At 39.8% G+C, this 12902-nt stretch overlaps 1 protein-coding gene across 2 annotated transcripts in view; it reads left to right on the top strand.

The window, feature by feature from the left end:
* Nucleotides 1-12902, top strand: part of LOC126101610 (protein strawberry notch) — a 274618-nt gene that overhangs the window by 206466 nt on the left and 55250 nt on the right. For both annotated transcript variants that reach the window (XM_049912293.1, XM_049912294.1), the window contains 2 exons: nucleotides 1558-1673; nucleotides 10886-11073. In XM_049912293.1, coding sequence (XP_049768250.1) covers nucleotides 1558-1673; nucleotides 10886-11073 — 304 coding nt within the window. The remainder of the gene's footprint in view (nucleotides 1-1557; nucleotides 1674-10885; nucleotides 11074-12902) is intronic.

Here is a 12902-nt window from a genome sequence, read left to right as displayed (position 1 = left end):
TTCACTTGCACAGATCGGAGATTCGAAATTGTGAGAGACCACAACTCCGTGTGGTAAAAATAACCCTAAATATTCTTTTAATAAATTGGAGTAACTTACATTCTTGCGATCAATATATTAAGAGCTAAAAGGAAATGCAGTTACAGTTTAATAACCACAATACAATCTGACCGAACAGTTCAATTATTTCTCGTACTCCTTGTTATGAAAAGGAAGCAGTGTACATTAAAATCTCATACAAAGGGAACAATAAAATGCAAAATGTAAAAATCATTTATGATATTGTAGAATGTAGTGAACAAAAGAATGATAAGTGTTGAAAAAAATTATAACTGAAATTAAGCAAACACCTGTTATTTAAAGAATAATATTTTTTAATCTTATGTGATGTTACAATTAGTTAAATTTGTTTGTTTACGCGACATCTTTTGTCTCTGTGGAGGGATCTGTGGTGTAACTTTGCGTTCTGTGGAGTTCATGCTTCACTTCCATCCTCTTAGGCAGAAAAAAAGGCGTTTGTGGAAACTAAAATTGTAGTTTAAGTAATTTCTAAGTATGGATCATCCCACCGTGCATGCTCTCATTTGATGTATGTACAGACAGACGAAAAAGGAAGTCATAATGGCAAGGCACAACAGTGAACGTATGTCTCCAGCTGCCAGGTAGGCCCGCTTCTGCTTTGGCATTGCGACTAGGGGGTGCCTCGGAAGTTGTGGATAGTAGGGCCATTGGCGAGAATGTAAACAATCTTCCACTGAAGACTAGTGATGAGAACTGTCATTTCAGTCTTTTATATCAAAACATTACACATTTGTGTCACGGTCTGTTGTGAGCTACAAACTGAGTGATCTGCATCACCCACCATTGTAAAAGTAAATGTACAGGAGGGCAGTACTGAGCGAATTTTACAAAATTTGATGAGGACATTTCTCGTGACTCTTGTTAGATGTGACCAGTTTGGTTGTCCTCAAGACTCGTGATGATGGCTTCTTTACTGTTCATCCACTATGACTCCATGAGAACTGTTAGTATCAGTTACGTTATCCTCCCATTTCATCTTCGTAATTGAAGTTTCTGCTATCTTTGTTGAGGAATCTCCTATTTGAAGAGGTGTACAAAGGATGCATGGGCAGTGTGAATATTGTTTTGCACATCCTTTTCAAACGTGCAGTATTGAAAAAGAAGACTTTCAAATGAAGCAAAATGATGTGTTTCTCTGGTGTCTCAGAGGTGATGATAAAAGACAGGAAGAACATTTGAAATCAGTTGTGGTATATTTACGTAATGGTTAGGCTGTTATTGTTTCTTTGGGGATTTTCTTTCCAGATTTAATTTGCCAGTTCCTTCGACGGCACAACTGCAACAAAGAAAATAGAAAAAATATCCTTTGCTACTGGTATCCACTTATCTGTAATCCTTCCTTTGGCAACAGAGCTTTGAGAAGTTACATAAGGTATTCTGCCAGTCTGAAAATGTCAGCTTATTTTTGTATCTGTTGAAGTTGTTCTGGTAAATCTTTAAGTTACTCCTTACTAACATTGTGTCCTCCAATTACAGAATCCTGGGAATGCCTGTCGACCTGCAGAATAGGTTATTTAAGTATTTCACTGACACCCTTAATGCCATAGTAACACAAGCTAAGAAGTCTGGCCGATTTGACATGGGCATATTGGGTAAGTGCATATAGTCTTCTAATATTACTGTTATTAATAGGCAAGTTAAAAATAATTGCAGCTTGCTCTTAAGGGAGTTATTATCCAGCTCCAAAATAAATGTTGGAAGACTTTTTTCAAATTTCATATTTACCACAACATGATGAAATAAGAGTTTCTCCAAGTTTAAGCCCAGTATGTAGTGTTTTAGTATTGTAGTGGGCTAATAGTTTGTTGTAGGAAAATTGTGATGAAAGTTTTTAAGTGACTCCTGTGCATATATGAGTACAGATGGAAGTGAATGGTACTGTTATGGCAATTTGATTAAAATCTGTGTTCACAGAACTTATTTTGAAAATGTTGTTTGTGCAAAGACATAAAATAACTGCAGTGTGCAGCACAATACACCGGCTGACAGAATCTGTCTGCAGCTCACACTTCACTGTGCACAATAAATGTAGACTTTCACATTAGTATATACATCTGCTATTTAGCTATTTCAGTAACATGAAATGAAGCAACAGAGATGGTTTGTTGGGCACACAGCTTATCTTCTGTCATAAACCTTACCAAGACACTATGTGACAAATGCATTTAGGAGCAAAAAATGAAAGAAAATATTACACAGGATAGTAACAAAATAAGATTTTGATACAGTGGAAAACATAAATAAAGAATACTGATAGTGAACAATAAAAATGAACAGTAATTTTGCAACAGACCCAAAGAAATATATAGGGTACTGAAAGTGAGGTTGAATTGGTCAGGAAGTAAAGTTTCACCCCTTTTTATGCCATATTTACAAAACAGAAGACATGTCTTCACCACCCCCTTCCACTTTATTCTCCCCTCACAGTACACGCACCGCCAGTTCTCTTCCGTGGCAACTTGCGACTCTCGAGTATGCACCGTATGAACTGCTTCTGATTCTTTCTTGAAAATTTTATACTAAGAAAACTCATTATCTCTTTTAATGTAATATGTGCAATATTTGCTTCATATCATATCACTAAAATCCCTAAACAGCCTCATGGTGTGTACGTTAGTGTGAAAATTAGTGAATGGTGTAGTGAATCCGTTATCATAGCTGAGGTAGATAGAAAGCCAAAACACACCAAAGTAGTACAGGTATACACGAATATTAGTTCCACGGATGATGAAGGGATTAGAAAATTTTGTAATGAGATAAAAGAAGTTATTCATTAGGTTCTGGAGGATGAAAATTTGACTTTGATGGGCAACTGAAATTAGAATTTGATCACCACATACAATCAGTTCAACAATCGAGATTCCACAGGGGGAACACATTATTAACCTTTGCCCACAGATGATCAATTGGGTTCAAATCTCAATATGACGGACGGCTTGTGATGTTCTGTTCACCTGCGGTTTTCTCGTTGCACTCGGTTTTGTGGAATCTTCAAGTCTCGTATCTTGTTGGACTGAAGTATTGAGAACTGCTAAGCTGTAGGAGAAATTCTGCTGATATAGACGGCACACGAAATAAGTTTTAAATGTGGTTTAACCCAGTATATTCTAAAGACATAAATGGATTGAAGACATCGGCTGCCATTGGGCATTAATTTATACCGATGGGGAAAGTTGAAAATTTGTACCAGACAGGGATTCGAACCTGAGTCTCCTGCTTATTAGGCAGGTGCACTGACCACTGCGCCATCCGGACACAGTCGTCACCACAACCACGTTATTCTAATGGATACGTTCATCTTACGTTCCACATTGAGTTTTGTGGTTATTTCGTGCAGTGTGCACTGATAACTATACAGAAGCTGGTGTTTCTGGTTGTTAAGTGAAGGCCCTCGGCCACTGCATTGTCTGTGGTGATAGGTAATGAGTGAAATTTGCTATTCTCGGTAAATGCGGTGTCCCGTGTGTCTAGCTCCAACTACCATTCTGTGTTAAGATTCTGTTAATGTCCATCATGCCACTGTTATCGTGTTGGAAACCTCTTCACGCGAATCACTCGAGTACAAATGACAGCCCCGGCAACGTGCTGCCCTTCTACACCTTGTGTACATAATACAACTGCCATCTCTGTATGTGCATATCACTGTCCCATGACTTTCGTCACCTCGTTGTATGATTAAGGTGAACACTGCCAATGATACCTTCGGTGTATATGCGTATCAATCTCGAACTCTTACGGGAATCGACAAGATGCCACGAATAATGAGGCTGATGAGCAGGGGCACTATATCAGTAGTGTGTGGTATAATTTGAGAATTTGGGTCTGACGGGAGGGGTGGTGGGGTACTCCGTGTGGTTGTGGTGACCACTGTGTTCGGATGGCGCAGTGGTTATCACGTCTGCCTAGTAAGCAGGAGACTCGGGTTCGAATCCCTGTCTGGCACAGGTTTTCAACTTCTCCCATTGATATAAATAAGTGCCCACTAGCAGCTAATGTCTTTAATTGATTTGTGTCTCGATTCATAGGGGCTGCAGGATCAAAATAGTGTTTGTGCTTTCGAACATCTCCGAGAGAACAGGCACCACGTATACACGATGTATATTTTCACAGTTCGCCATGTACACAGGTAAATGAAAGTGCAGCTCCTCCATTATTATCCCATCAAAAAAGAGAACCACCCAACTAATAAATAACATCATAGAATTGGCTTAACATCACAACGACAGATCAAAAGTATATTGTCAGAAATATGGTAAGAATAGTGTTCTTGAAGTAGTTATGATAGTTTAGGGTGTCCATTTCATTTTCATTGAAAAAGGGGACATTTAAAATAAATTAGAGAAAAACCTGGGACAATGAAGAAAAAAACGGGACATAAATATTGTATTGACTAAATATAATACACATACACGTTTACCTTACAACGTGCACTCAGATGATCCCAAATCACTTTTTACAATTATTCTGGCACACTGTCACCGGACTTTTCACTTTTATGTACTTTATCAAGAAGTGCATTTTCCTTTGAAACTGTATCGTAAAAGTCAGTACACAATACACCATTAAAGTGTGTTTTGACAGTGAGCAAGGCCCTCACTGTTTCAACTTTCATTCTGTTTTTCTTCATCTGACCACAAAGAATTCACTAACAAAAACACACATTCCACAGCAGCATTCGACCCAGGAATTGCCAGACAAAACTCCACCAAGTGAATCATGTTTTTAATGTTAGTGTTTTTATTTTTGAAATAAGCAAATATTTTGCACCACGTTGCACTAACACTTTCTTTGTTTCCTTCTTCCTTCTTCACTTTTTATGAAGCTCTGTGCACATGAAAATTCATCGAACAGTTAGTCTTCATCAACAGGAAAATTTGGTACAATACTTTTAACAAAAACACAACAGTCCTGAATATCCTTCCACTGTAGCTGCTCCTTTTCAGCATTAGCCCAGTCAAATGCTTTAAAAGGTGTGAGAAATGGTGAACACCATTCTTTAATATACTCAGTGCAAGAGTCATAGAAGACGTCAGCATAAATATGAAATTGTTCTACAGTAATTTCACCCTCTTCTTCCAGCTTTCTTAGAGTCTCGTGTACAAAGGATGTGAGAAATCTTTCAGATTTTCTACATTGAAATTTGCCCAACAATTTGTTTATTTCTTGATAAACTTCCACTATTGTGATTTATTGTTTGTCAATACATTTAATTGTTGTGGAGAAAGGTTTTAGCTGGCTAACAAGAAAATGTAGAACAACAATAGACTCAGGATTATCAAAGAATTGTTTAAGGGTAGTAGGACGCTTATCAAGGGAAATGAAATATGATTTCAAAGCAGGAAATATCTCTACAATTCTTTCCAATGCTGGTAGCAGAGATAGCCACCTTGTCTTGCTGCGCCCAAGTACAGTTTTGTATTCAGTTTTAGTAAACTTACAGAATGACTTCAGAGATTCAACCCTTACTGTATATATGTGTAAATGCTGGTAGATTTTGTTTACCATTAATTGGCAGTCGATGGGTAGGCAATCTGAGCCAGTTTGTAAGGAATTGTGCACAACATGTGCTGGACAGCCAACACCTACTATATTATTCACTGTGTTCTGTGGCAGTTTATAGAGCAAATTGTTTTTTCCTTTCCTCTGCTTACCACCAAAATTGGTGTTAGTGTTGTCTGCAGAAACTGCAATCACCTTTCGCTCAAGATCGTATTTCTTTAAAACCTCCAGCACATAATTCTGAAGTAAATCTGAAGTTTCTCCAGCTAAATTAACCAATTCGAGCACTTTCACCGTGATGCAATTTTCAGGGTGAAAATACCTGATAAGGAGAGGAACCAACTTCAAATCCAGATGATTCGATGTATCAATCATTACAGAAATGAATCTAGCACTTCTCAGTTCATTTAAAACCTGCTGAGCTGCATACGGTGCAATAACATTTGAAATGACTGCATTACATCTTGTGTGTCCACATGTGAATTTAGGATTGAAAAGTTTTTTAACAGCTGCTGTAGTACAGTCCATTGACTTAAAGCTATGGTTACGCATTGCACTGTGGTATGCAAACGTAGCTTCTTGTGCTGCCAACTGCCTATCCATTTCTGTTACTGATTTTAAGTTTACATAGTAGTCACTCATGCATTTATTTGCTCTTTTTGTTTGATCACTCATGCGATGTTTCTTCGTCCTAATGTGATTCACAATGACAGACCTTCCACCATGACCAATAGCAAATTTTGATCTGCACGACATACATTCTACAGTTTCTCCACTACCAGTGATAAAAGGAAACTCGCTTTTTATATTGCTGTTAAAATTACACTTTCGTTTTGGCATAATGAAACAGTGATTGCACAGTACAAAACGTTAACAGTGTGGTGACGAAAGCCAGAGAGCAAGTATCAGTGGTGTAGAGTATCTCTGGACCTAAAGGACGGATTCAGTGGATCGATTTAGAAGAGAAGAATCTTCATTGTTATTCGTAACCTATAGTGCGTTTAAAATTATTTGCGACTTTTGACAGTTCGGTACATGTTTGGGGTATGCTGAAAGTCATCACATGCTTTCTAGCGTAAATAATTGCGCAATTAATAGCAAGTCAAGCAACTAGTAGCGTAAAATACTCTAGCCAAATGGAATCATAAAAAAACGGGACAGTTGAGCGTCCCCAAAAAAACTTTCGAGGCAACGGGACATTTTGGTAAAAAACGGGACTGTCCCGGGAAAAACGGGAAGAATGGACACCCTATGATAGTTACATAATTCCTAAAACTGTCTCATAAATATTGTTATTGGTACAGTAGAACAGAGAAAACATCAGGGTGAGGTTTCACACTAATGTTCAAAGGAAATGGTATTACCAGTCTCATTGTTTTTTAAAAGTGCTTGTTGTGCATATTATGTTGTGACACAAAGTGTCACTTTAAATGACACAGAAAAGTGAGCTTTAGAATAACAATATGCTGACATTCACACTATTAACAATATACTAGTCGGATGCAGACCCCCAGTGCGACCCCCGCCTAACTGACACAACCAATATTGGGATATTACGTGTATACCAGCAGGCCGCAGACTCTTAATGCAATCTGGCAGAGGGATGTTCACAGTAGGTTGACTGGTCGTGGACTTTGATTTTGAGAGTGGAATGACTATTTCAAGACAGGCCTAAGAACATGTGAATTTTAAAACTACGTAATGCTTTGAAATTTGGTGTTTACTGTTCTGCAGGGACTCTTAAGACTTCACAGTTGTTTGGTTTATAAAGTATGTTTCAGGTTAGCAATTCAGAGCAGAACAAGGAACATTATTGTTATATAGTTTTTTGAATCCTCTATATATGAGTGACATCCATCTAGAAATAAATCTTTAATGATTCTAAATTAATCAGAATCTTAATAACTGACTGAATTAATTGGTAAGTGGTGATGTCTCATCCAGAAAACGTTACAGTAAGAAAAGTACATTGTCAAAGTTCATAATTGTACAGTCATTGAAACAAAGTAGGCGGTTGAAATTTGGAGAGTCTCAACTTTGATGCCAGAAACTTTGGAAGTTCATTACCTTTTCATAATTCCAAATATATTCTCAAAAAGTTGTGAATGCCTACATCGATTAGCTCATTAACGTTTCTCACTTATGTGATGTTGTAACATTAATTAGTTGAATTTTTTAGTTACCAATACACTCAGTAAAACTAATTGCAGTATTATAATCAGGCCCATAAATGTAAACAACTGAGCTGTAAGTTTAAATAAGATCTTGTATAAATATCAAATTTACAAATTTTTTTATTGAAGGTATACACGTACATATGCGTGTTATACATAAACTGTAAACGTGTGTGTGTGTGTGTCTGTGTGTGTGTGTGTAATAGAGGGAAACATTCCACGTGGGAAAAATATATCTAAAAACAAAGATGATGTGACTTAACAAACGAAAGTGCTGGCAGGTCAATAGACACACAAACAAACACAAACATACACACAAAATTCAAGCTTTCGCAGCAAATGGTTGCTTCATCAGGAAAGAGGCAAGGAGAGGAAAAGACAAAAGGATGTGTGTTTTAAGGGAGAGGGTAAGGAGTCATTCCAATCCCGGGAGCGGAAAGACTTACCTTAGGGGGGAAAAAGGACAGGTATACACTCGCGCACACACACACACACACATATCCATCCGTACAAACAAAGATGATGTGACTTGGCAAACGAAACGCTGGCAGGTCGATAGACACACAAACATATGCACAAAATTCAAGCTTTCACAACCAACGGTTGCTTCATCAGGAAAGAGGGAAGGAGAGGGAAAGACGAAAGGATGTGGGTTTTAAGGGAGAGGGTAAGGAGTCATTCCAATCCCGGGAGCGGAAAGACTTACCTTAGGGGGGAAAAAAAGGACAGGTATACACTCGCGCACACACACACATATCCAACAGCACATACACAGACACAAGCAGACATTTGTAAAGCCAAAGAGTTTGGGCAGAGATGTCAGTCGAGGCAGAAGTATAGAGGCAAAGATGTTGTTGAAAGACAGGTGAGGTATGAGTGGCGGCAAATTGAAATTAGAAATTAGTGGAGATTGAGGCCTGGTGGATAACGAGAAGAGAGGATATACTGAAGGGCAAGTTCCCATCTCCGGAGTTCTGACAGGTTGGTGTAAGTGGGAAGTATCCAGATAACCCGGACGGTGTAACACTGTGCCAAGATGTGCTGGCCGTGCGTGCACCAAGGTATGTTTAGCCACAGGATGATCCTCATTACCAACAAACACTGTCTCCCTGTGTCCATTCATGCGAATGGACAGTTTGTTGCTGGTCATTCCCACATAGAAAGCTTCACAGTGTAGGCAGGTCAGTTGGTAAATCACGTGGGTGCTTTCACACGTGGCTCTGCCTTTGATCGTATACACCTTCTGGGTTACAGGACTGGAGTAGGTGGTGGTGGGAGGATGCGTGGGACAGGTTTTACACTGGGGGCGGTTACAAGGGTAGGAGCCAGAGGGTAGGGAAGGTGGTTTGGGGATTTCATAGGGATAAACTAAGAGGTTACGAAGGTTAGGTGGACGGCGGAAAGACACTCTTGGCGGAGTGGGGAGGATTTCATGAAGGATGGATCTCATTTCAGGGCAGGATTTGAGGAAGTTGTATCCCTGCCGGAGAGCCACATTCAGAGTCTGATCCAGTCCCGGAAAGTATCCTGTCACAAGTGGGGCACTTTTGGGGTTCTTCTGTGGGAGGTTCTGGGTTTGAGGAGGTGAGGAAGTGGCTCTGGTTATTTGCTTCTATACCAGGTCAAGAGGGTAGTTGCAGGATGCGAAAGCTGTTTACAGGTTGTTGGTGTAATGGTTCAGGGATTCCGGATTGGAGCAGATTCGTTTGCCACGAACACCTAGGCTGTAGGGAAGGGACCGTTTGATGTGGAATGGGTGGCAGCTGTCATAATGGAGGTACTGTTGCTTGTTGGTGGGTTTGATGTGGACAGACGTGTGAAGCCGGCCATTGGACAGGTGGAGGTCAATGTCAAGGAAAGTGGCATGGGATTTGGAGTAGGACCAGGTGAATCTGATGGAACCAAAGGAGTTGAAGTTGGAGAGGAAATTCTGGAGTTCTTCTTCACTGTGAGTCCAGATCATGAAAATGTCATCAATAAATCTGTACCAAACTTTGGGTTGGCAGGCCTGGGTAACCAAGAAGGCTTCCTCTAAGCGACCCATGAATAGGTTGGCGTACGAGGGGGCCATCCTGGTACCCATGGCTATTGCCTTTAATTGTTGGTATGTCTGGCCTTCGAAAGTGAAGAAGTTGTGGGTCAGGATGAAACTGGCTAAGGTAATGAGGAAAGAGGTTTTAGGTAGGGTGGCAGGTGATCGGAGGGAAAGGAAGTGCTCCATCACAGCGAGGCCCTGGGCGTGCGGAATATTTGTGTATAAGGAAGTGGCATCAATGGTTACAAGGATGGTTTCCGGGGGTAACAGACTGGGTAAGGATTCCAGGCGTTCGAGAAAGTGGTTGGTGTCTTTGATGAAGGATGGGAGACTGCATGTAATGGGTTGAAGGTGCACCATCCTTGTAACCATTGATGCCACTTCCTTATACACAAATATTCCGCACGTCTATCGACGTGCCAGCGCTTTCGTTTGGTAAGTCAAATCATCTTTGTTTTATATATATATATATATACCTAAAAACAAAGATGATGTGACTTACCAAATGAAAGTGCTGGCAGGTCGACAGACACACAAACGAACACAAACATACACACAAAATTCAAGCTTTCGCAACAAACTGTTGCCTCATCAGGAAAGAGGGAAAGACGAAAGGATGTGGGTTTTAAGGGAGAGGGTAAGGAGTCATTCCAATCCCGGGAGCGGAAAGACTTACCTTATGGGGAAAAAAGGACGGGTATACACTCGCACACACACACATATCCATCCACACATATACAGACACAACTATATATATATATATAGTAGAGAACGTAGCAGATAGGTTGTTCCTTGTAAAGTGTGTAGAACACAATGTTGTTGGATTTAGATGAAAATGTAAGCGTGTTACAAGAGACAATCTGCCTCCAGTTTGTTCCTTTCCAACCTCGATTGCATCACTCGTATGAGATATGGCAGTGTAACTTAAATATAGTTAATCCACACATAAGATATTAGGTGAACGCACTACTGTGTAATGGCAGTGTATAGTTTCATTGGCAGTGATTTAAGGCTTTCTTTATGTCAATCATAGATTTAAAATAGTGTTTATGAGGCCTAAGTGACTAATGTTTGTGTATATTCCTTCCTATTCTAGATTTAGGCACAACAGGTGAAGAGGTAAAGCGAGTAAAGCTTTACACATTCCTAAGAAAGCACGCCACAGGTTCAGCTGTGACAGAATTACACATAGTCCACGTAGAACGAGGAATGAGCTGGGAAGAGGCAATGGAAAAATGGGGAGAACTGGAGGGGTCCCATGAGGGGTTTTATTTGTCACACCAGGTAATGGCTCCCATTTATTTCTTTTCTGTTTGAGGTCTCTTGGGCATTACTATTTTTCATGTGTAAAACATTGTAAACATGGCTGCACAACTTATAGTGTATTTCGTAAAGAACAAAAGCTTACTGTGTAATGTGTGTCTGTTTATCGTTACGTGGGGTTAAAGGCAGCCAAGCATATACTTATTATCAGCCGCAGCATCCACCACTTACACTTGTGTCCAGTGCCTTATATATCTGTGTGTGTGTGTGTGTGTGTGTGTGTGTGTGTGTGTGTGTGTGTGTGTCAGTCACTAATCAGCTGATACAGGCACCAGTTTACAATATGCCTTTGATATGACAGTGTGTGGAATAATACAATAGTGTCAGTTTGTGCACTCGGTGACCTTGGTGTAAATCCTCCCACTCCATGGCCATGGTGGAGCAGCTGTGATATATTTTCAATAGGAAAAACAGTCATGGTGGCAAAAACACATTTCGCCTGTTTGAGGAATCTTCAGAATTTGTATAGGAACAGCAGGTAATGCATTAGTTGTAAATAATTGAAATTTAGGTGTGCACCTTCGGCGAAGGCATGCGGCTTTGCTTAGATAGGGCCACACTTTCAATCTTTATACAAATATTGGTTTGTAAATTGTAGTGGCTGTCAATATGTGACCATATGTATGCACACTATGTGAAAACTGGCCAGCTGAGTGCACACGTGTGGTCGTGTATTTGGGGGCCTGGGTTCTCAATTTTATACGTTGCACTTCTTCATCTTAGGCACTGAAATTAAATAAGCTTGTCACTTTCAATATCTTACTACAATTTTTATATAAATATTTGTATAAAGATTAAAAGTGTGGCCCGATCAGAGCACAGCAGCTTTCTTTCATCAAAGGTGCACACCAAAATTTCAACTACTTATGACTAATGTGTTACCCACGGTTCATGAAGATAACTCAAATGGCGAACTGTCATCAAGCTTGTGCTGTTTTTGCAACCTAGACTGTTCTTCCTACTGAAAATATAAGACAGTGGACTTGCAAATAAGTGGCAGATGCTACAACAGATAATAATTGTGTGCTTGATGACAAGGAATTTTCCTTTAACACAATATAATGATTTTGTGGTTTAAAGACAGCCTCTCGACCAAAAGTGGTTGTCGATAAATGGCACAGGTTACAGCAGTTTTTGGTATTTTGTGATGTCATTCTTTAAGTATTTTATTGTCATAATTATGTAGTTAACAACTCTCAGTAAAACAATGGTAACACACATGTAAGCATTTTGAGAGTCACGTTCTCGTCATCTGGCTGTCCGCATTTTCACCATCGGGGGCATAAAATAAAATTATGGAAAGGAGACCTTGTCTTACTTCAAAATTTCCAGCTTGTGCTCCCGTGTTGCACTCAGCCACTCTGCCATCAGTTCACAAGTGTTCCTCCTCTTCTTCAAAAGTCAGCAATGTTTTCATGTGCTTTTATGGCCACTGATTTCTTGTATATTTGTTTGTCCATTTGTAATCTCCCCTTCCTAATCGACCAATTGCATTGTGACATAAATGACCGTGATTGCATATGCCTAATGACATTTTGTACTGAGTAAGGCTATCATTACCGAAAGAAAACAATGCCGGTTAGTAGGAGTGTAGTGTGCAACAGATCCTTCTGAAGGAAGAACCTATTCCAAAACTAAGTACTGAAATGGTGGAATATAGTGTGATGGCTCACAAACCACACTGGGGGTGCGAGGGGAGGTGGGGGGTGGGGTTCGGGAAGGGTACCCCGAAATATTTAATACAAAAAATACTTACGCAAATAATCACTGGCATGGCAACAGAAGGTTGT

Source organism: Schistocerca cancellata, chromosome 9 (assembly GCF_023864275.1).
Source record: "Schistocerca cancellata isolate TAMUIC-IGC-003103 chromosome 9, iqSchCanc2.1, whole genome shotgun sequence".
NCBI classification, from domain to species: domain Eukaryota; kingdom Metazoa; phylum Arthropoda; class Insecta; order Orthoptera; family Acrididae; genus Schistocerca; species Schistocerca cancellata.
The sequence above is the reverse complement of the archived record's forward strand: the minus strand, read 5'-3'. Positions and strand labels throughout refer to the sequence as shown.